The sequence below is a fragment of the Panthera leo genome, chromosome B2, assembly GCF_018350215.1.
Source record: "Panthera leo isolate Ple1 chromosome B2, P.leo_Ple1_pat1.1, whole genome shotgun sequence".
In the NCBI taxonomy this organism is placed as follows: domain Eukaryota; kingdom Metazoa; phylum Chordata; class Mammalia; order Carnivora; family Felidae; genus Panthera; species Panthera leo.
In genome coordinates, this window is record NC_056683.1 from 79,909,755 (window position 1) to 79,934,981 (window position 25,227).

Consider the following 25,227-nt stretch of genomic DNA (forward strand, 5'->3'; position numbering starts at 1 on the left):
TTCAACATTACAGGGTAAATTCCACTTTTTCTAATGATAGCTAAGTTTCCAAGAAGTAAATATTGTATTTAACCTATTTACCAGAAAATTACTTGGGATACCAGATCTCTACTAGAAAGTAACTAAAGCAGTCCACTCTCAGTTCATTAAAGTTATCATCAATAGAATTTCCTCCACCTAAATAACATAAGAGTGTTATTTAACATAAGAGTGTTAGAAAGCTATTTGCAACATTTCACAGTACCTTTTGGTTTGCTGGTGAATGCTGGGAGCGGACATATGCTTCCCAGCATACTTCAGAAAAGGCTGTGTCTAAACTCAGCCCTCGCTGTAGGCACTGCACAATGAGTAAGGCTGTCTGAATTAAAGTTGAAATAGATGATGTTGGAGAACCTATAAAGGAAAACATATTGCCATCTATGAGCAACAGATTCTGCAAAATCTCCAATGAAAACAAATAAATTCAACTTCACATCAAGCTTCGTTCTACTCAAATTCACCCAGACACTTATTTTAGAAAGGCATCTAAGTGGATATTAGTGTCTCACTAGCACACAATGGACTTGTAGGAACGTTTATATTCCTTCCCTAACCTGCGTCCCTCCCTCTTTTTCTGTCAGAAGCACAGTGCAGGAAAGCAACAATTACAAGTATGACAAAGCCTGATCACACATATCCTTAAACCTAAAGTTGACACACAATGAAGGTACCAGAAAGAGCATGGCCTCATGAAGAACCAAGCACTTTAAAATCCAACAGAACTACTTTCAATTCTCACCTATCATTATTAACTGTTATGCTCTGATGAGTTATTCAACCTCTCTGAGCCCTATCTATAAAATGAAAACATGCCCTGAAGAACTAATGTGAAGAAGACTAAAAAAGCAACTGACATTGTACCTAACACATAATGGTCACTCAATAAGGAGTATCATCATTTTTCAGCATTATCTTTGTTATTATTCTTGCCTACTCCTGTGTATTTGGACATTTAAAAGAAGTAACACCTGGCTGTTTTGAATAAGTCAAAGTTCCCTCTTTATTCTACCTTCAAAAGATTCAATGACCATCCTGAAGATAAGGACAAACTTTACATTAATGTCTAAAGCAGTATTCCTCAAAGAATGGGTCTCTGAATGAATCCATCAGAATTACCTGGGAAACTTCTTTAAAATACTAATTTCTGTGCTTCACTCAGACTTGCTGAACCCACTCCCTTAGGGCGAAGTAGGATACCACCATATCTACATTTTTAAAGACTTTTCAGGTAATTTCTATTTGTATGTACACTAAATTTAAAAACCTCTAGGGGTGCCTGGGTGGCGTAGTCGGTTAAGCGTCCGACTTCAGCCAGGTCACGATCTCGTGGTCCGTGAGTTCGAGCCCCGCGTCAGGCTCTGGGCTGATGGCTCGGAGCCTGGAGCCTGTTTCCGATTCTGTGTCTCCCTCTCTCTCTGCCCCTCCCCCGTTCATGCTCTGTCTCTCTCTGTCCCAAAAATAAAAAACGTTGAAAAAAAAAATTTTTTTTAAAAACCTCTAGACTAGGGGAGCCTGTGTGGCTCAGTCACTTGAGTGTCCAACTTTGGCTCACGGTTCATGAATTTGAGGCCCCCCCCCACCTCGGTCCCCCCCATAGGGCTCACTGCTGTCAGTGCAGAGCCCACTTCAGATCTTCTGCTCCTCTCTCTCTACCCCTCCCGCATTCATGCTTTCTCTCTCAAAAATAAACATTAAAAAAAAAAAAAAAAAAAAAAAAAACTTCTAGACTAGCAATTAAATGGAATAACACATGAATCTTTTTTTTATTGATTTTTTTTTTAATGTTTGTTTATTTTTGAGAGAGACAGAGCGAGAGCAGGGGAGGGGCAGAGAGAGGGAGACACAGAATCCAAAGCAGGCTCCAGGCTCTCAGCTGTCAGCATAGAACCTCACGCGAGGCTTGAACTCATGAGCCATGAGATCATGGCCTGAGCCAAAGTCAGATGCCTAACTCACTGAGCCACCCAGGCACCCCAACACATGAATTTCTTTCTTTCTTTCTTTCTTTTTTTTTTTAATTTACATTCAAGTTAGTTATCATATAGTGCAACAATGATTTCAGGAGCAGATTCCTTAATGCCCCTTACCTATTTAGCCCATCCTCCCTCCCACAACCCCTCCAGTAACCATCTGTTTGTTCTCCATATTTAAGAATCTCTTATGTTTTGTCCACCTCCTTGTTTTTATATTATTTTTGCTTCCCTTCCCCTATGTTCATCTGTTTTGTCTCTTAAAGTCCTCATATGAGTAAAGTCATATGATATTTGTCTTTCTCTGACAGACTAATTTCGCTAAGCATAATACACTCTAGTTCCATCCACATTGTTGCAAATGGCAAGATTCCATTCATTTTGATTGCCGAGTAATAGTCCATTGTATATATATATACCACATCTTCTTTATCCATTCATCCATCGATGAACATTTGGGCTCTTTGCATACTTTGGTCATTGTTGATAATGCTGCTATAAACATTGGGATGCATGTGCCCCTTCAAAACAGCATATCTGTATCCCTTGGATAAATACCTGGTAGTGCAACTGCTGGGTCATAGGGTAGTTCTATTTTTAATTTTTGAGGAACCTCCATACTGTTTTCCAGAGTGACTGCACCAATTTGCATTCCCACCAGCAGTGCAAAAGAAATCCTCTTTCTCCGCATCCTCGCCAACATCTGTTGTTGCCTGAGTTGTTAAATGTTAGCCTTTCTAACAGGTGTGTGGTGGTATCTCATTGTGGTTTTGATTTGTATTTCCCTAATGAGTGATGTTGAGCATTTCTTCATATGTCTGTTAGCCATCTGGATGTCTTCTTTGGAAAAGTGTCTATTCATGTCTTTTGCCCATTTCTTCACTGGATTATTTGTTTTTTGGGTATTGAGTTTGATAAGTTCTTTATAGATTTTGGATACTAACCTCTTATCTGATATTTCGTTTGTAAATATCTTCTTCCATTCCCAGTTGCCTTTGAGTTTTGCTGATTGTTTCCTTAACTGTGCATAGCTTTTTATTTTGATGAGTTCATTTTGATAGTTCATTTCTGCTTTTGTTTCCCTTGCCTCCAGAGACGTGTTGAGTAAGAAGTTGCTGTGGCCAAGGTCAAAGGTTTTTGCCTGCTTTCTCCTGGAGGATTTTGATGGCTTCCTGTCTTACATTGAGGTCTTTCACCCATTTTGAGTTTATTTTTGTGTGTGGTCTAAGAAAGTGGTCCAGGTTCATTTTTCTGCATGTTGCCGTCCAGTTTTCCCAGCACTACTTGCTGAAGAGACTCTCTTTATTCCATTGGATATTCTTTCCTGCTTTGTCAAAGATTAGATGGCCATGCATTTGAGGGTCCATTTCTGGGTTCTCTCTTCTGTTCCACTGATCTGAGTGTCTGTTTTTGTGCCAGAACCATACTGTCTTGATGATTACAGCTTTGTAATACAGCTTGAAGTCCGCATATGAATTTCTATAAGAAGAAAACTCCACAGAGGCCTAGAAGTCAAGCACCTTACCTACAACAGTACTCTGGATCTCCATGTGTAGAGCCAAGAGGGTGTCACACACACTGTCCCCCACCAATCCAAGGCTGTGCAGGAGAACTTTCAGATCCAGGTTATCTGGGATGTTCCCATCCCCTTCTCCTGAAATGTAGATTTCAAGTCCACGATTCCTCATCGCTCGGGATATTTCTCCATGAACAGGATCCATCGAGAGAAAAAGTCTGGTAACATAGCAATCCAAAGGAAAAAAAATTAAAATCCCAGTTGCAACCAATGATGAGGCTGCTCAACAACAAGTGGTGAAGGCAGACCCTATATGGCTCCTCTTCAGGGAGCTTATCAAGAAGATCTCACTAACTCAAAGTCTGCTACTTTCATCTGTCTTCTATCTTGTAGTGCCAAAATGCATGAATACAGCAAAATCAGTGTCTCTAAACCTATTCACCTTAGAAACTAGTGTTTATCCAGTGCACCTTCAATGCTATCTGAGAACGTTAAAATTCTTACTTTCAGATATTTCCCAAATCAAATAGTGCTAATTCATCATTCTAACTCACCTACAGAGATCAGAAAAGGGAGCAGTGTGCTCTTCTGAAACAGTTATCTTCATATATTCAACATCTCTGCCTAGCTATCTAACATCTCCAAAACTAAACAGTGGATTCCCTGTTGACCTTCCCTACATCAAACAAGCTCCAGGGCACCTGGGTGGTTCAGTCACTTGAGCATCTGACATCAGCTCAGGTCATGATCTCATGGTTAAAGGGTTTGAGCCCCGTGTCAGGCTCTGTGCTGACAGCTCAGAGCCTGGAGCCTGCTTTGGATTCTATGTGTCTCTCTCTGCTCCTTCCCCACTCACAGTCTCTCTCTCTCTCTCTTTCTCTCTCAAAAATAAACATAAAAACAAAACAAAACAACAATAACAAAACCCTGCTCCTTTGCCAGTCTTCCCTTTCTCAGTAAATGGCTCGCATATTTATCCAATTACTCAGGCCAAAAATTTAGGTAAAATCTTTGTTTCCTCTTTTTCTCAACCCACATGTCTGATCAGCAAATCCCAACTCACGTTACCCCAGTCTAAGCTATAGTATCTCTTGCTTGAACTATTGCAAAACCCTTAAGACCAGTCTCCCTGCTTCTACCCTTTACCACCAACCCACTACAAAGACCTCAGCTATTCTTTTATTATTTTTTTAAATTAAGCTTTGTGCCCAATGTGGGGGTTGAACTCACGACCCCCTGAACCAACTGAGCCATCCAAGTGCCCCCTCTTGTTTACTGAGAGTCTGGCAAATAGCAGAGCCTCCATAAATATTTAACTGAATCAATAAATGAGTGAACATATTTATGACTGAATGTATGAATATAATATGTAACAACGTCCTACTGAATGTCCACCTCCTCTATTGAGGTGGTCAGATTCTTAATCAGAAACTTAAGAGGCACAAATACCTGAAATTGGGATTTGGTGTTATGGTGGGAGTGGATCCATCTATCATTCCTCTTTCACTAATAGTGAGAACACCTCCAGGTTCCAGCAAAGCATTCAAACGATCCAGGACTGATGGGCTGCATAGAGAGACGTCAAATTAAATGGTGGCAGACTGACATCTGCACGCATTCTACTTTCCTTACACAGGCTTCCCACTGATCCTGACCCATGTCCTCCTTCAGCATGGATCATTCCCCCACATAGAATTGTGCTCTCTCTCTCCCCATCTGCTCCCCTTTTCACTCCCCAAGGCACATTGCTCAGAGATTCATACACAGTAAATACCCAAAATACTGTTAAATAAATAAACGAAATTAAGGGAAATGGTTCCATGATTTTTAATTCTTTCCTCTTTCCCCTTCCATCTTCCCCACTTCCCAACATTATCAAATCAATTTAAAGGCAACTGGGTTTCAACTGAAAACATTCTGAAAAATGCTCAGGTAGAGAAACCATCAGCCAACCTGGAGTGGCTTCTATTATGCTGTGTACTACGGTAGTTTTATGACGCCGTTTTCGTTATTTTAGAATCAAAGCAATACACTGATACACATTTTCTAATGTGTACCTTGTAAAAGATCCTCCATTTCAAAAACCTGTACTCAAGAATGACCCTAACAAAAGGATTTTTGATGTTAAAGTAAACAAATTTTGTTAGCCTTCAGTTCACCCCAAAACAGTCATACAGAGCTAAAATCTTGCAGCTAATGACCAACTACCTTTGTTCACCACAGGGATAAGACTATAGAAGATGACTGAGGATACATTTGAGGTTAAGAAAACAACAGGTTCAAAACCCAGAGCTTCCAACTGGGTTTCTACTTTGATAAGCATATCCCAAATTTCAATCCGGTGTTTAAGCAGAATGTCCTTACTTGCAGAAGTTAACATTGTCCATCAAAAGCCAATCTCCAGACTTCAGAGCCCGAACCAACATGCTGTCAACCCATTCAAATGTGCCATGGCTGCGACCACTGGTGGATTGCAGAAGCTTCGCCCCAAAATTTCGGAATTCTTCCACAAGTTTGGCAAACTCTGAAATGTCACAGCCATAGCACTTAATGTCAAAGGAGGGCAATAAAAAGACAACAAAAGAAAAATGAACGAAACCCCCTAAGAGTTTATTAAAATAAAATAGGAAACTTCTGGTCCAAGTTTTTGAAGTTTCATAATAGAGTATATATAAGAAGAGGATTTTTTTTGTTTGTTTTCTAATTTGTTTAAACAAAACAGGTACGAAATTTAGGTCTGGTGGCAGAAAATACTTTTTAATGACTAGGTAGAGGTAACTCAAGGTTGACAGAGACGCAAATAATCTTTGTCATACCTTCTCACATGGCACAAGGAGAATAATGACTCCCATCTATTACTGCATTTTTACCAAATGAAAGGGCATTAAGTTGGCACAATGAAATCAAAGTCATGAAGTCAAAAGTTTCTTTTATAATGACCATATCACATGATTATATTAACAACTGGGTATTTACTTTCCTAGTGTTTTTTTTTTTTTTTTAAATGTTTATTTTTGAGAGAGAGACAAAGCATGAATGGAGGAGGGACAGGGAGCAAGGGAGACACAGAATCCGAAGCAGACTCCAGGTGCTGAGCTGTCAGCACAGAGCCTGACTTGTGAAATGCAAGATCATGACCTGGGCCAAAGTCGGATGCTTAACTGACTGAGCCACCCAGGCATCCATTGCCTAGTACTTTATTTCCCTGGAAACTGCCTTATGACCCTTGTTCATATCACAAAGTATTATGTATTGGACTCCTGCTTCTAGCCATGAGGAAACAATAAGGTTTAGACTTCAGCTCCACTGTTAACAATTTAAAAACTACATAAGATACACAAACAACTGCTTTCAGACACTGGAGAACAGACAGCAGAGCTCTGTGATACCTGGGGAAAGAAAGCCCTAAAATTGCCCTTGATTTCCACCTGGAAGGAATTTCTGGATTGCAAAGCAAGGAGAGGGAACTCCAATGTACCACAGAGGTCTCACTGATTTGAGGACAGACTGAAACTCAGGGAGGCCAAGCCAATCCAACTACGCTGAAGGGCAGAGTACTCAAGATGAAGAAGCTATGCAAAGAGCTCCAGAAATTTAGATAAGGGCCTCTGGAATCTTTGGCTAAATAAAAAAATCTGCATGTGCTTATAAATGGTGAAGCTCCACAAGGATGAGAACACTCACAAGGAAAACCTGGGGAGCTATGAGTGGAACGATTCCCAGAGCTCACCCAAGACTGAGTATTACTACAGTTCCCACCAGCAAAACTAAGGAGACCCCAGTGAATATACCAGCAATTCAGCAGAGATGCCGTGCACGATACACCTCAATAGGGAGGCTAACCCAGCCCTACAGTAAAGGTTACTCTGGAATGACCTTAAAAAGCTTGAGAAGATCAAACTGACCTTTCAAGATAGCAATGTAGGAAGATCCTGAACTCACCTCCTTCCATGGACACACTGAATTGATAGCTATCTACGGAACAATTTCCTCCAAAAGAACCCTAAAGTCTGGCTGAGTGATGACTATACACCAGACAAATGGGGAAAAAAAAAAAAAAAAAAAAAAAAAACCAAAACACTGAAGCAGGGAAAAGTGGCTAGGAAATAATCTCGCCATAAACACTACCCACCCCCCCCCCCAGCATAGTGACCCACAACTGGAAAGGACCTGAAAACCCACAGCTTCTCCTTATGGAGCAAAAGGTTTGAATCCTACATCAAGAATCTCAACTTCTAAAACATGTACCTAAAAAGCAAGCCCTCAAAAATATCTATCTTCTAAAAGCAACAGAGTTTGGGGCACCTAGGTGGCTCAGTCAGTTAAGCGTCCAACTCCTGATTTCGGCTCAGGTTATGATCTCGTGGTTTGTGAGTTCAGTCTGTAAGTTCAAGCCCCGTCCTGGGCTCTGTGCTGACAGTGCGGACCCAACTCCCTCTCTCAAAATAAATAAACTTTAAAAAGAACACATTTCCCTAAAAATACAATGTAATACAATAAAAATAAAAATAAATAAATAAAAATAAAAATAAAAAGCAGCAAAGCTTGCATGCCAAGACTGTGATCTCAGAAAGGGCTCACATACTCAGACTCGTCCCAGGGCCCAGCTCAGAGGAGAAGTCAATCCCACCCAGACTTCACCTGCCTATATTAAAGAAACAACCTCCTCACGGTTTGTGGGATCAAGCCCCACATTGGGCTATGCACTGACATTACAGAGCCTGCCTGGGATTCTCTCTCTTTGTCTCTCTGCCCCTCCTCTCTATTTCTCTCTCAAAATAAAGAAAAGAAGGAAGGAAGGAAGGAAGGAAGGAAGGAAGGAAGGAAGGAAGGAAGGAAGGACGGACGAACCTGAGGGGCAGGCATCTAATATAACACATCATCCTAGAGCCTGCTGGGCGCCATCTTTGTCCCCTTCCTTTGTAGTGCTCCAGAGCACCAGCACCTCCCAGAGCTTTTTACACAAGTCTGGAGCCCTGATTTTTACAGCTACTACCCAGGGGACACCTCTTGATCCTCTGGCTCTGGAGGCCAGGAGAGCTTGAGTTCCTAATCCCATGGGACTGTAATAATCAGTGTCACTCAGAAGGAGACAGAATTGATAAATTCTACCAAACATTCCAAAAGAATAAGTATTAATCCTTCAATCCTTTTCAAACTCTTCAAAAAAAAAAAAAAAAAAGAGGGAACTTGCCCAAACTCCTTTTATAAACTCAGCATTATCCTGATACCAAAACCAGACAAGGATGCCACAAGAAAAGAAAATTACAGAGGCACCTGGATGGCTCAGTCGGTTGAGTGTCCGACTTTGGCCTGGGTCATGATCGGGCCCCACATCAGGCTCTGTGCTGACAGCTCAGAGCCTGGAGCCTGCTTCTGATTCTGTGTCTCCCTCTCTCTCTGTCCCTCCCCCGCACACGCTCTCTCAAAAATGAGTAAACGTTAAAAAAATTTAAAAAGAAAAGAAAATTACAGGCTAATATCACTGATAAACACAGATCCAAAAATTCTCAACACAATAACCAGCAAACTGAATTCAACAATACTGTGAAAGGAGCATATACCACGATCAACTGGGATTTATTCCAGGGATGCAAGAATGGTTTGACATCTGTAAATCAATGTGATATAACACATTAGCAAAATGAAAGATAAAAATCATATGATCATTTCAATAGAAGAGAAAGCACTTGACAAAATTCAACATCCATTCATGATAAACTCTTAAAAGTGAGTATAGAGAGAAATGCTTCAACTTAATAAAAGCTCTATAAGATAAGCTCAGAGATATCATCATACTTAATAATGACAAGCTGAAAGCTTTTCCTCTGAGATCAGGAACAAGATAAGAATGTCCACTCACGCCACGTTGTTCAACAGAATATTGGAAGTCCAGGCAGAGCAATTCGGTGAGAAAAATAAGAGGCATCCAAATTGAAAAGGAAAAAGGAAAATTGTGCACATTACATAATACTATATACAGAAAACCCTAGGACATCACAAAAAAAAAACCCTGAAAATAAACAAATGCAGTAAAGTTGCAGGACACAAAATCAATACATACACAAAAATTCATTGTGGTTCCACACACTAATAATGAACTACCAGAAAGTGAAATTGAAACAATCACATTTACAATTGCATCAAAAAACAAAAACAAAAACAAACCACCTAGGAATAAATTTAAACATGGCGGTGAAAGACATGTACATTGAAAACGGTAAGGCATTAATGAAAGAAATTGATGAAGACATAAATGAATGGAAAGATATCCCATGCTCCTGGACTGGACACATGTTATTAAAATGATCATACTACCAAAACAATATACAGATGCCATACAACCCCTATCAAAATCCCAATGGTATTTTTAACCAAAATAGAACAAATAATGCTAAAATTTGTGTGGAACCACAAAAGACCCCCCAAAAGCCAAAGCAATCTTGAAAAAGAAGAAAGCTGGAGGCATCAGACTCCCTTATTTCAAATTATATCACAAAGCTAAAGTAATTAAAACAGCATGATATGGGCATAAAGACACACAGATCAATGAACAGAAGAGAGAGCCCAGAAATAAACCCACAAATATATCGCCAATTAATTTATAACAAAGGAACCAAGAATACACAATAAGGAAAGGACAATCTCAATTATTGGTGCTGGGGAATCTGGACAGCCACATATACAAGAATAAAACTGCACCACTGTCTTATACCATATACAAAAATTCAAAATAGATTAAAGCCTTGAATAAAAGACCTAAGCCACAAAACTCCTAGAAGAAAACATAAATGATAAGCTCCTTAACATACGTCTTGGTGATGACATTTTAAACATGACACCAAAAGCAAAAACAAACAAGTAGGACTACATCAAACTAAAAAACTTTAGCACAGCAAGGAAACCCATCAACAAAATGAAAAGACAATCTACTACTGAATGGGAGAAAATACCTGTAAGTCATTTATCTGATAAGTGGCTAATATCCAAAATATATAAATAACTCATACATCTCAATAGCAAAATTATATATAAACCCATTAAAAACTGGGCCGGGGATCTGAATACCCATTTTTTCCAAAGACTTTTTAAAAAAATTTTTTTAATGTTTATTTTTCAGAGAGGGAGAGGGAGAGAGACAGAGAGAGAACGAGTGGAGGGAGGGGCAGAGAGAGAGGGAGACACAGAATCTGAAGCAGTTTCCAGGCTCTGAGATGTCAGCACAGAGCCCAACGCACAGCTTGAACGGATGTTTAATCGACTGAGCCACCTAGGTGCCCTTTCAAAGACTTTTAGATACTCAACAGGTACATGAAAAGATGCTCATCATCAATTATCAGGAAAATACAAATCAAAACCACAACAGGCTATCACCTCACTCCTGTTAGAATGGCTATTATCAATAAGAAATAACAAGTGCTCACAAGCATGTGGAGAAAAGGGAACCTTGTGTACTACTGGTGAGAATGTAAATTTGTGCAACTACTATGGAAAACAGTACAGAAGCTCCTCAAAAAATTAAAAATGGAACTACCATATGATCCAGCGATTCCACTTCTGAGTATTTATCCTAAGAAAATGAAATCACTAACTTGAAAGATAATGCACCACCATGTTCATTACAGGATTGTTTGTAATAGCCAAGATATGGAAACAACCTAATTGTCTTTCCACAGATGAACGGATAAAGAAATTGTAGTGTATATATATACACAATGGAATATTATTTAGCCATAGAAAAGAATGAAATCTTGCTATCTGTGACAACATGGATGGACTTCAAAGGCATTATGCAAGTGAAATAAATCAGAGCAAGACAAATATCATATGATCTCTTTTATATGTGGGATAAAAGACCAAGCTTATAGATACAAAGAACAGACTGGAGATTGAGGGAGCTGGGGAAAGAAATGGGTGAAATGTTTGTTTTCAGTTTTTTTTTTTAATTTTTTAAAATGTTTTTATTTATTTTTGAGAGAGAGAGAGCAGGGGAGGGGCAGAGAGAGAGGGAAACAGAATCTGAAGTAGGCCCCAGGCTCTTAGCTGTCAGCAAAGAATCCAATGCAGGGCTCGAACTTGTGAACCGCAAGATCATGACAAGAGCCAAAGTCAGACGCTTAACCGACTGAGCCACCCAGGAACCCTTTTTTTTTTTTTTAGTCTAAATAGGTGAAATAAAAATGTAAGATCAAAACAATCCATAAACAACTTCGTTGCCTACCACAAAATCCAAAATTCTTTATTTATTTTTTTTAATTTTTGAGAGAGAGAGAGACAAAGAGAGAGGGAGGGAGGGAGGGAATGAGCATGAGCAAGTGCAGCAGGAGGGGGGCAGAGAGAGAGAGGGAGACAGAGTCCAAAGCAGGCTCTGCACACTCAGCACAGAACCTGATGCGGGGCTTGTTCTCATGAACTGTGAGATCATGACTTAAGCCGAAGTCAGACGCTTAACCGAATGAGCCACCCAGGCGGCCCAGTCCAAAAGTCTTTAAAGAAATATAGTTGACCCTTGAACAACCAAGGACAAGGATGCCAGCTCCTCCTCCAATCAGTCAAAAATCCACATATAACTTTTGACTCCTCAAAAATGTAACTACTAATAGCCTACTGTTGACCAGAAGCCTTATGAATAACAACATGTTATGTACATTGCATATTATATACCATATTCTTAGAATAAAGTTAAAGACATTTATACAGAAAACGCATTTACAGTACTGTATATATACTTATTGGAAAAAATCCACATGTAAGTGGACCCATGCAGCTCAAACCCATGTTATTCAATATTCAAGGAGCAACTAACAAAAATGCAGCAATAAGCACTAATTCAAAATTCACAGCATGCAATCAAAATTACTTGACACACAAAGAAAACAGGACTCATAACCAGGAGAAAAAACTCAACAGAACAGCCCCAGAAGTCATAGATGATGAAATTAGCAAAGATGTTAAAACAGATATTATAAAAAAGCAGAAGCACTTAAGATAAATTGTGAACACGAGAGAACTAGAATATATTTAACAGTCATACACCTTCGTACTAATGTTAAAAGATATATTTAGAAAGAAAGAATATTTTTAACCAAAAATAAAAGAGTAGACTGTTTTAGACTCACCTTTCCTCACTCTATTAGTACCCTTAAGAAATGACTCAGTATGAAAGTGAATCCTAAATAAAAACCTGTATTTAGAACGAGCTGTGAGCATGTACTCTAAATATTTAAATTTTAGGGGTGCCTGGGTGGCTCAGTTAAGCATCTAACTTTGGTTCTGTGAGTTCGAGCCCTGAGTCAGGCACTCTGCTGTCAGCACAGAGCCTGCTTCAGATCTTCTGTCCCCTTGTCTCTCTCCCCCTCCCCAGCTCACACGCACATTCTCTCTCTCTCTCAAAAATAAATATTAAATGGATAAATATTTAATTTTTTTTTTTAGAGTTTCTGTGTCTCTGAAGCAGGCTCTAGGCTCCAACCTGTCAGCAGAGCCCAACGTAGGGCTCCAACTCACGAACTGTGAGAACATGACTTGAGCCAAAGTCAGACACTCAACCAACTGAGCCACGCAGGTGCCCCTAAATAAATAAATATTTAAATTTTAGCTGAAAGATATATAGAAGCACAGATATATAGACTCAAGGCTTTACAATCAGAGGATCATGTCCAAGGTCTAGTTTAACCACTTTGTAACTTTAAGACATTGAGCACGTTACTTAACCTCTATGAGCACTGATGTCTGCAAGCATAGAATGAGGATAGTCTTTTTTTTGTAATGCAGTGGTGTTGTGGGGCTTTAAATGCAAATAGTTAATATAGGAGTTATCTCCCAGTAGGAATTCATATCGCAATGGTGAGTTTTACAATATAAAATATATATAAAATAAAATATATATTTTAAAATACGTATTTAAAATATACATAAATTAAAATATATACAAGTAAATACTTTATATACCTTATACTTTATATATAAAAGTAAATATAAAAGTAAAGTACTTTATGTGTGTGTGTGTGTGTGTATATATATATATATATATATACACACACACATACATATATATAAAGTAATGTACAACTCCACTAAATACCTCTAACAATTAATTTGAGTGAATAAGTAAAGAATTTCAAATCCAAATGATGGGCTTGAATTCAGAAGTAACAAATCAAACCAACAATAAAATCATTTTCTTGCCTAGCCTAAGAAAGTAAACTATTTGACCCACAGCCATGGATACACTGTTTATAGAGATAGAACAAAGGAGTCTCATTTCTTTATCCCTAAGGAATGACTTTGTAACCAGTTACAAAAAGGCTTTGGAAATAACAGATAACAATCATAGTGACAGACACAACCAAAGAGCCTTTTAATCTTCCCTAAGGGCATATGCTCATCACTACACAGAAAACTGCGCCACAAAATGAGAGAAGTTTCCATGTTATCTGCAGAATTTCTACCACTTTTTATATGAAATTAATAAAGACATACTAACGATAAATCTAGACTTCTATTCTCCCATTTAAAATGCTCAATTTCTTGGGTTGCATGGGTGGCTCAAGTCAGTTAAGCATCCAACTCTTGATTTTGGCTCAGGTCATGACCCCAGGGTCATGGGATCAAGCCCCAAATCAAACTCCATGCTGACATTGAGGAGCCTGCTTGGGATTGCCTCTCTCCTTCTCCCCTTGACAGACTCAAGCGTGTGTATATGTGCATCCCCACTCTCTCTCTCTTTCAAAGTAAATAAATATTTTTTAAAGATAAAAAGTAAAATAAAACAAAATAAATTTTATTTTAAAAATAAAATAAAATAATTCTCAGGAGCGCCTGGGTGGCTCAGCTAGTTGAGCATCCGACTCAGCTCAGGTCATGACCTCATGGTTTATGAATTCGAGGCCCGCGTCAGGCTTTGTGCTGACAGTTCAGAGCCTAGAGCCCGGAGCCTGCTTTGGATTCTGTGTCTCCCTCGCTCTCTGTCCCTCCCCCACTTATTCTCTCTCTTTCTCTCAAAAATAAATAAAAACATAAAATAAAATAAAATAAAATAAAATAAAATAAAATAAAATAAAATAAAATTCTCAATTTCTTAATTACTTAGTTTGTTTTTAAGCCAAGAAAAATACAACCAGCTTTAGATGCAAATGATTTACCATTATAGCTGATCACATACAATATAAACTATCAAACTCACTAACCAATTTCTTTGTTACTTTTGCTTTGCTTAGGATCATCAATTCTGAATTATTTTACATCAGCTTCATTTTACTTTCTAAAACAAAGATTTTCAAGTTTTGTTAATAACTATTACATTAATAAAAAAATTGCAGACATTACATTACAAATGTATTACTACCTACATATGGACACTATACGCACAATACTATGTATCTGATACACATCCAAACACACATACCTGCCTTGGAGTAGGAATTGATTTTATTGTTGAGTCTCTGCATAAGCAATAATACTGCTTCCAGCTTGTTGACAATCTCCATCGTGATACCTCTACCACCATCTCCAAGACACTTGGGTTTGTAAGTCAGAAGGAAATGACTCCAGGCTCGCAGCACTACTTCTGCGTCGTCAGCACTGATAAGGAGGCTGTCTCTTAAAAGTGCCCTTACAGTGCCTTCCACCTTTTCTAGCAGCTGCCTCCATGGCCGTATAAGATCAACCTGCAATTTCCAGAGCACAAAAACTCATCATAGCCACTGGCCAGAGTCAAATGAACACTCCTTTAAATTAAAAAAAGTGGTTGGGGGGTTGGGGTAGGGGATGCTTGGCTGGCTCTGTTGGTAGAGCATGTGACTCTGGATCTTGGGGTCATGAGTTCGAGTCCCACATTGGGTACAGAGATTACTTAAAAAAAGAATAATCCTATTTGTACTCACCAACACAAAAGACCATCAATCAGACCATGGCATTACAGATGTTTTGCCTGAAAATGTGAAGGCAGACCATTTACCTGCTCAAATCCACCTAGAAGCTCCGTAGTGTCCATTGCACTGTTCATAGCCATGATCTTTAACGTGTGACCAGTAAGGTGTGCCAGGAGCTGCACCAGGCTGGTCTTGCCCACAGAGGCTGGCCCCACAAGGATGACCATCCAGCTCATCTGCACACACTTCATAACTGACTCCAGAGACTGTAGTGATTGGTGCAGGAGTGACAGTGGATGGCGAGACAAGAGAGGAGCGTAACTGCCACGGGAGAGGACTGAGTAGCCCAGCTGAAAAACATATGCCAGTGAGGTTTTACAAGTGTGCCCAGTAGTGGGAGCAGAGGAAATCATAGAAAATTATAAAAGAATATAGGATTATCCTGCTTGCCTCACCTGAACATCATAGGGAGTGATGTGAAATAGTCTGGTTCCCATGTATGGGCTGGAATTTGAACTAAACACATTCTTGAATACAGCAATGACCTAAATGAAGATGATAATACAGTCAAAACACAAATGATTTCACCAAATTCTGAGCCAAACCTTTTAGAAGACATGAACAGCAACAGAGGTCATAAAACTGAGTGAAGACTAGTCACAATTTTCCTATCATTTTGAATTTTCTCTTATAAAAAGGATAGATAACATTTATTTAAACCTTGAAATGAAAATAAACTGGAACTCAAACAAAGAGTAGTCACCTAACCTCAAACTATTTGGGATTCCCGTGAGAATGCCCCATAAATTAAAGCCATGGACACTATTGCAAATCTACAGATGAAAAATGAATCTGATTTCATCATTCAAGATACCACCTAAAAAGAAGTAGAAGAGAATAACAGTCTGAAGATTATGAAGAAAAATGACCATTTCTTAAGCCTCTACTAATGTACTGACTATTATAGTGGGTACTTTCAACAGGTGATTTCTGATCCTCATACCCTTGCAAAATAGGTATCATTTCTGCTTACAGATATGGATAATGGGATTCATGAGAGTTACAGGATTTGCTCATGGTAATTGATTTTAAATCTTGAGGTGACAGGGCATCTGGGTGGCTCAGTCATTTAAGCACCCGACTCTGGCTCAGGTCATGATCTCATGGTTTGTGGGTTCGAGCTCCGCAGCGGGGTCTGTGCTGACAGCTCAGAGAGTGGAGCCTGCTTCGGATTCTGTCTCCCTCTCTGCCTCTCTCCTGGCTCACATTCTGTCTCTCTCTCTCAAAAATAAAGAAATATTAAAAAAAAAAAAAAAAAAAATCTTGGAAGCCAGTTTCATCCCAAAACACCATTTTAGGTTTATAAATATTTACACAGAATGGCACTCAAAGTTATCTCTGATTATTTACATTCATTTATCCCTCCCTTACCAGAAATATGATTAGAAAACTTTCCATTAACCTTACTTCTTTGCTGGGTTTCTTCTTTTTTTTTTAAATTTTTTTTAATGTTTATCTTTGAGTGAGAGAGAGAGAGAGAGAGAGAGAGACACACACACACACACACAGAGTGCGAATGGGGGAGGGGGAGGGAGAGAGGGAGACACAGAATCTGAAGCAGGCTCCAGGCTCTGAGCTGTCAGCACAGAGCCCCAAGAGGGGCTCAAACTCATGAACCACAAGATCATGACCTGAGCTGAAGTCGGACGCTTAACTGAGCCACTCATGTGCCCCTTTGCTGGGTTTCTTCTAAAGAGGAGTTGGGGCAGGAGGGAAAGATATGGGTGTGTAAAATACACTAATTTAGCCCAGAGCAGCAGGAAAAATTCCAGCCACCCAAAATATGTATACAAAGCTGCATGCTTCTAACAAAGCAGCAATACTCATATTAATCATCATACACTGGACTAAAGTCAGAAAATAAAAATAACGATTATTATAAAATAAGTCATAGAAACAGAATGTACAGTATAGTGACTATAGTTAATATAATACTGTATTACATGGAGTACCTAGGTAGTTCAGTTGGTTAAGCATCCAACTTCGGCTCAGGTCATGATCTCACTGCTCATGAGTTCGAGCCTTCATTGGGCTCTGTGCTAACAGCTCAGAGCCTACAGCCTGCTTCAGATTCTGTGTCTCCCTCTCTCTCTCTGCGTCCCCCACGTCCCCCTCATGCTCGCTCTCTCTCAAAAATAAATAAAAAATAAATAAACACAGGGGCACTTGGGTGGCTCAGTCAAACATCTGACTCTTGATTTTAGCTCAGGTCATGATCTCATGGTTAGCGGGTTCAAGCCCCGCATCAGGCTCTGCACTGACTACACGGAGCATGCTTGGCATTTTTTCTCTCACTCTCTCTTTGCTTCTCCCCTGCTCTCTCTCTCTCTCTCTCTTAAAAATAATAAACTGTAAAAACTAGTTTAAAAAAAATTTAAATAATAATACCATATTATGTATTTGAAAACTGCTAAGGGAACAGATTTAGAAAGTTGTCATCAAAAGAGAAAAAGTCTTGGGGTGCCTGGGTGGCTCAGTCAGTTAAGTAGTGTCCAACTCTTGATTTCAGCTCAGGTCATGATCTCACAGTCAGGCTTAGCACTGGGCTTGAAGCCTGCTTAAGATTCTCTTACTCCTTCTCCCTTTGCCCCTCCCCTGCTAGTGCGCATGCATGCATACTCTCTCTCTTAAAAATATCAGTAAATAAATAATAAATAAATAAGTAGATAGATAAATAAAGCCTTTTGTAGCTGCATAAGGTGACAGATGTTACCTAGCCTTATTGTAGTCATCATTTCACAATGCACCCAAATACTGAATCATTGTGTTGTACACCTGAAACTAATGTTATATGTCAATTATACTTCAACTAAATAAATTAATAGGAGTTTCAGAAACATTAGGAAAAAACTGTAAAGACAAAATCATTATCAGTACCAAACATTGACTACGAGTCAAAAAGCAGCATAGGAGAAAGTGCTCCTGTCACATATTCCTGGGTCCAGGTGATTTCTGAGCTTATATTTCCCTCCAACGCAGAATATAATCTCATCTCCCTGACAGTCTACCAAAATTAAAATTAAAAATGCTTTCACAACGTAATTGGATTAGTTTTATAAAGTCAGACTCAATTTACTCAAATTCTTCCAGCTTTTACAAGTCTTTCTCCTATTATTATTTTTCACTTTTTCGGGTGTGTGAATTACAATAACTGAATTAGAGAAGTGATGGAAATCTTCCACACTCTACAGTAACATACTATCTGAATAACATCAATTATCCAAAAACTGGCCAGTGTCTGGCCACAATAGATATACTATAATTTAGTTAATGAATGAAGAAAATAAAATACCAGCTAATAGTATATGAATTATATATAACAGAATGTTAAAAAAAAAAAAAAAAAATACTGGGTGAATATTTTGTCTTAATATACTGACCAAAAGCCACTTGCACATAATGAATGAGTTAACATTTAGCTACAATTGCGATGTAGAAGTGCTGGCTCTACTATTTACTATAGGTGATACCCCATGACTAAGAGCATTGGATCCTCACTATTCAGAGGTCATGATAGTGCCTCCTACCTGCAGCTATTATGAGTATCTTGTGAGATCGGACTTTAAATACCACAAGGCAAAATGAACACATTATTAGTTTATTAGGCTAGGAATTCTAGTGTTATTTTCCATTTACGAAGGAATATTTTTATTGCCGATGAGATACAGAATACCCTCTTATAGATCTAATTATATTTTCTAGATAAAATACTTTGTAATTCAAAGTTTATTTAAAAACAGAAAACCCTCCTTCTCTACTTGAGTATCACCTATCTCCTCCTGTTTCTCTCCTTTATGCCTAGAAAGATGAAGACCTAATTCTTTTTTTTTTTAATTTATTGTCAAATTGGCTTCCATACAACACCCAGTGCTCATCCCAACAAGTGCCCTCCTCAATGCCCATCACCCACTTTCCCCTCTCCCCCACCCCCCAAGGACCTAGTTCTTTATTACTGAAGGGCAATATTGCTTTAACAAGGTTTGCAATATTTGGAATTCAGATGGATAAGCAAATTGTGTACTCAAAAGCAAACTAATACATCACGCAGAAACTTAGAAAGGTGCACTTTGAAACTTTGAAGTCAGTGAACATTTAGTCTGTTTAACTTTTAAATTCTAAGCAGCTTTGGGGTGCCTGGGTGGCTCAGTGAGTTAAGCGGCCGACTTCAGCCCAGGTCATGATCTCATAGTTCGTGAATTCGAGCCCCACGTCAGGCTCTGTGCTGACAGCTCAGAGCCTGGGGCCTGTTTCAGATTCTGTGTCTCCCTCTCTCTCTGCCCTTCCCCTGCTTGCATGCACTCTCTCTCTCTCTCTCTCTCAAAAATAAACATTTAAAAATTAATTAACTAATTAATTCTAAGCAGCTTTACCGTGTTGAATGTTATGAGTGAGTATGCCCTTTCTCTCTCTTAGGAAGAAATCAACTTTCAGATGGAAAGAAACCCAAAGAATAGTATGAAACTCACCTTTTCCTTGTCTTCCTTGGTTCTCATTCTTTCACCATAGACCAAAAACACATGCTGACCAGGATCATAACACCCAGGGGACTGGTCAACTAGCATCAACTGACACCAGCGGAAAAGGTCCCGAAGGTTGAATTCCCAGGGTCCTCCTTTTTGCCCCCATTTCTTTTCAACAGTCACTTCGTGATCAATCTAAAAAGAAAACACTATTATTGGGAAACATGTCCCACTGGTAGGCGCTGTATTAAGTACTATAATGCATGCATAATCTGAAACAGAAATTAGCAGGTTTGATACAAATGTCTCCTTCACCCAACCCAGACATCTAAACCAGAAATATTCTCTGAGCATTAACCTGATATACAAAATAGATCTGAATTACTATAATCCTCAGATGATTAGTTTATTCCACTAGAAACTGGGGCAATTCAATGTGCTTTATTTTTAAAAAGACTGGTAAATTTGATAGTGTCCCACGATGAAATGATAGTTCAATTACAGCCATCAAAACAAAGAACAGTTAATACAAGTAGGTACTTACTTGGTTGTTGAAAGCAACCATCTTCTTAACAATATTTTTGTCAATGGCTGGAAACAGAGTACTGGCAATGAATTCCATGTCAACTACTGTAAGGGGATCCACAAAGACCTATAGAATCCAAAAATAACATGAAGAAAGGCTACAGCATCTCTTCACCAAACACCAGAAATGACTACCACCTATGATGCAAAGTTTTTATTTAACACCAAGGTATCAAACCTCATTTTATATATAAAAATTCAGTTACAGAAATCTTTTTTGCATTTTAACATACAGAATCACATAAAATATTTTAAACATTTTACACAGAGGTGTTGGTAGTGTTGTTAGCTCCACTCTACTGAATTAAAGAAAAAAAGATAACATACCACTTTTTTAAAGTATATTTTTTAAGTATATTTGTGTTTTTTTAAATTTCCTATCATTATGTAATAATGCCCTCAGAACTCTAGATGGTAGGGTATATGAGCAGTTACTTCAAAATCCCTTCAACTTTTCAATATATTTGATATTTTTCATAATAAATTATTCTGAAAAGATACTCTAATTCTTAATTGTCAACAGAAAAGGACATTAAAGAAAGCTAACATCTAGGGCCATTTCCAAACCTCTAGACTAGTCAAAATTTGGCAAATAAATGTTAAAACAAGTAAGCATACGTACACACAACTCCTATCTCTGTAAATGAGAATAAAGGCAGTAAGAAAAGACACCAAATGTTAATAATGATTGACCCTTATATGGAGAATACTGGATTTTATTTTTCCCTTTTCTTTAACTACAATGCATTATTTTCATCATTAAAAAAATCTCAATGTTTTGGGGTGCCTGGGTGGCTCAGTCAGTTAAGCTTCTAACTTTGGCTCAGGTCATGAATGACCTCACGGTTTGTGGGTTCGAGCCCCATACTGGGCCCTGCACTGACAGTTCAGAGCCTAGATCCTGCTTCAGATTCTGTGTCTTCCCTCTCTCTGTCCCTCCCCCGCTTGCACTGTCTCTGTCTCTCAAAAATAAATAAATATTAAAAAAAAAAATTTAAAAACTTCGATGTTTTCATACAATACACAGATACCTAGAAAGGTCAAATACTGGCCTTTATCCTGAGCACAGTAATAGAAATCTTAGAGGAATGGTGACCTTACTCTCCATTAACTGATAACACATCAGGTCCTCTAGGACTTAAAACAAAGGGAATCACAGCAGGAGGGAAGTGATGATGGGAACTGGATGCATTAGTATTTGTCATATAAAGACATGGAATTGAGAAATACATCATTAAACTGAAGCTCTCTCATTCTTATAATGAGCATCCTAATAGCTACGTGCCAGCAGTCTTATCACCCCCAACACTCCACCTTTGGTCTCCATGGCAACAGCAAATCTTACCTGAGTGAATCTGTTAAGGAAAGATCTTGGCAAGCCCTTCCTCCCACCTCCTTGTCTAAAGGGATTCTGACACCCAAAAATCTTCGTCTTTTCATGCTGTACTTGAAAGCTCATTCCTAACTCAGGAACATAAATTTCTCCTCGATGGTCAAAACAAGCATTGAGTCCTTCCAATACAGACTGAGAAGCCAGGTTGAGCTATTTGAAGAAAGTGCACACATTTATTACATACACTGTATAACTATAACAAAAAGCAGAGGAATAATAGGCACAAAAGTAAAGTGTTATCTTCAGGAGGAGGAAGCCAAGTATATTCATCTTATTATTTCATATATATGTGGTAGAGACATCTGAAGGATATAAATTGACAGTAACTTAAGTAAATTGAATACTCAGACTGAATTTTTAAAAAAGCAGTTAAAATCTCTAAAATTACACTGTATCCACTGTATTCACCTATATGGACCCACCCCGTAAATCATAGCTTTCAAAAAAAACATGCCAACACACAGATCTCACTTTTGCACTCTGAGATCTTTAAAGATGAAGACAGCTCTCTACATATTTAAAAAAGTATCTTTCCCAGAACAAATACTGACTGAAATCTTCAAATGGGCTTCAAAGTCATGATATAAACCACATTAATGGATAGACATAACTAACTTTCACTAAGAGTTTTGTGAACAAGAACAAATACAAGGAGTTTCTGTGCCAAAAATGAAAATAGCTGAATGGAGGTCTTCAGATGCTGACTTCAGAGCTCAGGGATGTGAAGTGTGATAGTTTTTAGGTAACATGGACAAATTCAACTGGGAAAATGTGAAATCAATAAAATGCAAATGGACCAAAAAAACCCAGACTATATTATACCAGAATTTAAAGTATCATGTTTATAGAAGCACTCAAAAGCACAAATTCCACTGAATATTCCCAAACAGGTCAAGTTCTAAAAGCTGCTCTTAAATGGGACTGCAGTCAAGAACGCCTTGGGTACCTAGATGCATTTCTACCCAGTAGGAAAATGGTCTCAAGCCTTAAGCTTTAAAACTAGGCATTTTTTCTTTTCTGGCTAAAGAATTTAATACTATCAGACATCTTCTAAAAACTGAGGTGGGTGGGTGGTCCACATGACAGCTCCTTCTCCTTAATATCTCCTCCATGGTAAGTAAGAAGCAGCTCAGCTGAAAAGAAATACCACAGTCTGCCCTCCAGCTTAAGATTCCAAAGGAATCTTGTGACCAGACACACTGGCCCACAGCCTTAAATTTTTTATTTTTGTGCATCACTTTTCTCTATCTCCAGTGCCTGTTGGTCACTAAGATCCAGCATTTATCACAGGTATCATGAGGGGCTCCATTCTTCTACTCATTCATTTATCTAACATACACATGTACCACTGACCGTTTTCTCACCATTTTTTTGTATGTCTCTTAAGACAACTTAAGAGACATGGGTGCCTGGGTGGCTCAGTCAGTTAAGGGTCCAACTTTGGCTCAGGTCAAGATCTCATGGTTCATAAGTTTAAGCCCTGAGTCAGGCTCTGTACTGACAGCTCTGAGCCTACTTCCAATTCTGTCTCCTTCTGTCTCTCTCTGCCCCTTCCTCACTCACTCTTGCTCACGGTCTCAAAAATAAACATTACAAAAAAAAAAAAAAAAAAAAAGACAACTTAAGAGATAGTTTTTCTCTAGTAGCTGGCTTACAAAAGCTGGGGTTTGTAGCTTGTATACACAGGGGCTTCTATATGTGCTTTGTGATAAGTGACTTTTCTCATTCTTAAAAGAGACCATGAAGGATTTTTCTTCATTAGAGAATTTGTCTTTACTAGCAAAAAAGCATGACAACCCACTGAGATATGCCCTAGAAACAAGAAAAGTACGACTGCTCTTCCCATTGTGACCCTATCCTTGGAATAACAAACCTCTCACCTCATCCAACACAACCCAATGGCCTGCCTTCAGGGCCGCCAGCAAAGGGCCATCCCGCCAGGCAAACTCTCCTCCCTTGCCACCTTCAACAGGTAGATCTGCTCCAAACAGGTCTGTGATGTCCTTTAAGAGGGGGTAGAAAGGAGGAAAACATTACATTAAAAAATTTACTAGATCCCAAGACCTTAAGTCTAACCTGATAAATTCTTGAGCCTTATGCTACTTTTCCTTTTTATACCCACCACAACAGAACTAATCAACCTACCACTCTGTACCAGGAGCCCAGACATGCCCTCAAAAACCTTTTTGTCACAATACTGCAAGTATCAATCGATTGGAGTTGGAGCTCTATATCAGCAGTTCTCAACTGTGGCTATACTTGGAAATTAATTAGTGAGCTTTAAAGACAAAAAACAAAACAAAGACCAATAACAACGTCTAGGGAGTCTCATTTGTCACCTCTTGTCCCATTATTTCCTAAGACTGTTTAAAGGCCATTTTATTTCTACTAATTTTTCCCTTTTAGAAATGACAAAAAACAAGGTTATAATATATACTGAATTGGGTAACTATCTCTCAAAAGAATTAGAATAAAGCATCTAGAGGGGAACAAGATTACAGATATCAGCTATTAACGAATCTAAAAGGAGACTTAATTTGAAGGTCATGTTGGTGTGGTCTTTACCACCATGAAATATCTGAGGTACTGAAAACGTCCTAACTATTTCTGAATAAGAAACTATAAACAGATACAAACATTACTCCCTACACTCATCCTCATCAGCTGTAGAATGACTAAGCTTACCGTCTGTTCTGACAAGTTGATTCGAACAAGGATGTTGCCTGAAGCCTTTGCTAATGCTGTCACCAAACTTGTCTTGCCCACACCAGGAGAGCCCTCCAGGAGAATGGGTTTATTCAATTTTGTAGCTCTTAAGAGCCTCTGGGCATTCATAGCAGTGGTGCCTGCACTGAGTGCATAGTCAGCAATATTATTCCTGTGAAGGACAGGTCCTTAAGTAGAGAAAAGAAAAGCCACATAGAAGATGAACATCAGCAAATCATATATACATGTCAAGCCAAGATTTTAAGAACCTACCAAGCAGACTTTCAGTCAGTGAAGTACCATCTGTGGTGAAAATGCTCAACCCTATTTCAACACTTCGCCACTTTTAGATTCATCAACTGCTTTAAAGCAATAGCCAGCAGCACACGTTCTTCAACTGTGCCTACTACTCAGATCTCTCCAGCTCTTACACCTATGCATAACTTAGGTCTATGCATACATACATAGGTCTTACTGCAAGCACACTTTTCCTTTCACAACCTACCTGGAATTACTTCAAGTACTTATACGATTTACCTTTATAAATTGGTATCTTCCTAAAAATCAAGGGTATGCTAGGTGTATCAGCCACATGGTTCCATATAGGCAATTTCATCCAATGTTT

At 38.7% G+C, this 25,227-nt stretch overlaps 1 protein-coding gene across 1 annotated transcript in view; it reads right to left on the minus strand.

The window, feature by feature from the left end:
• MDN1 (midasin AAA ATPase 1) overlaps positions 1-25,227 on the minus strand; it is a 173,798-nt gene that overhangs the window by 65,467 nt on the left and 83,104 nt on the right. The window contains exons 36-47 of the mRNA XM_042939361.1: positions 24,582-24,790; positions 23,777-23,899; positions 21,849-22,046; positions 20,463-20,570; positions 19,925-20,113; positions 15,854-15,943; positions 15,485-15,748; positions 14,933-15,194; positions 5,890-6,049; positions 4,975-5,091; positions 3,535-3,743; positions 245-393 (exon numbers count right to left, since the gene is read on the minus strand). Coding sequence (XP_042795295.1) covers positions 245-393; positions 3,535-3,743; positions 4,975-5,091; positions 5,890-6,049; positions 14,933-15,194; positions 15,485-15,748; positions 15,854-15,943; positions 19,925-20,113; positions 20,463-20,570; positions 21,849-22,046; positions 23,777-23,899; positions 24,582-24,790 — 2,078 coding nt within the window. The remainder of the gene's footprint in view (positions 1-244; positions 394-3,534; positions 3,744-4,974; positions 5,092-5,889; positions 6,050-14,932; positions 15,195-15,484; positions 15,749-15,853; positions 15,944-19,924; positions 20,114-20,462; positions 20,571-21,848; positions 22,047-23,776; positions 23,900-24,581; positions 24,791-25,227) is intronic.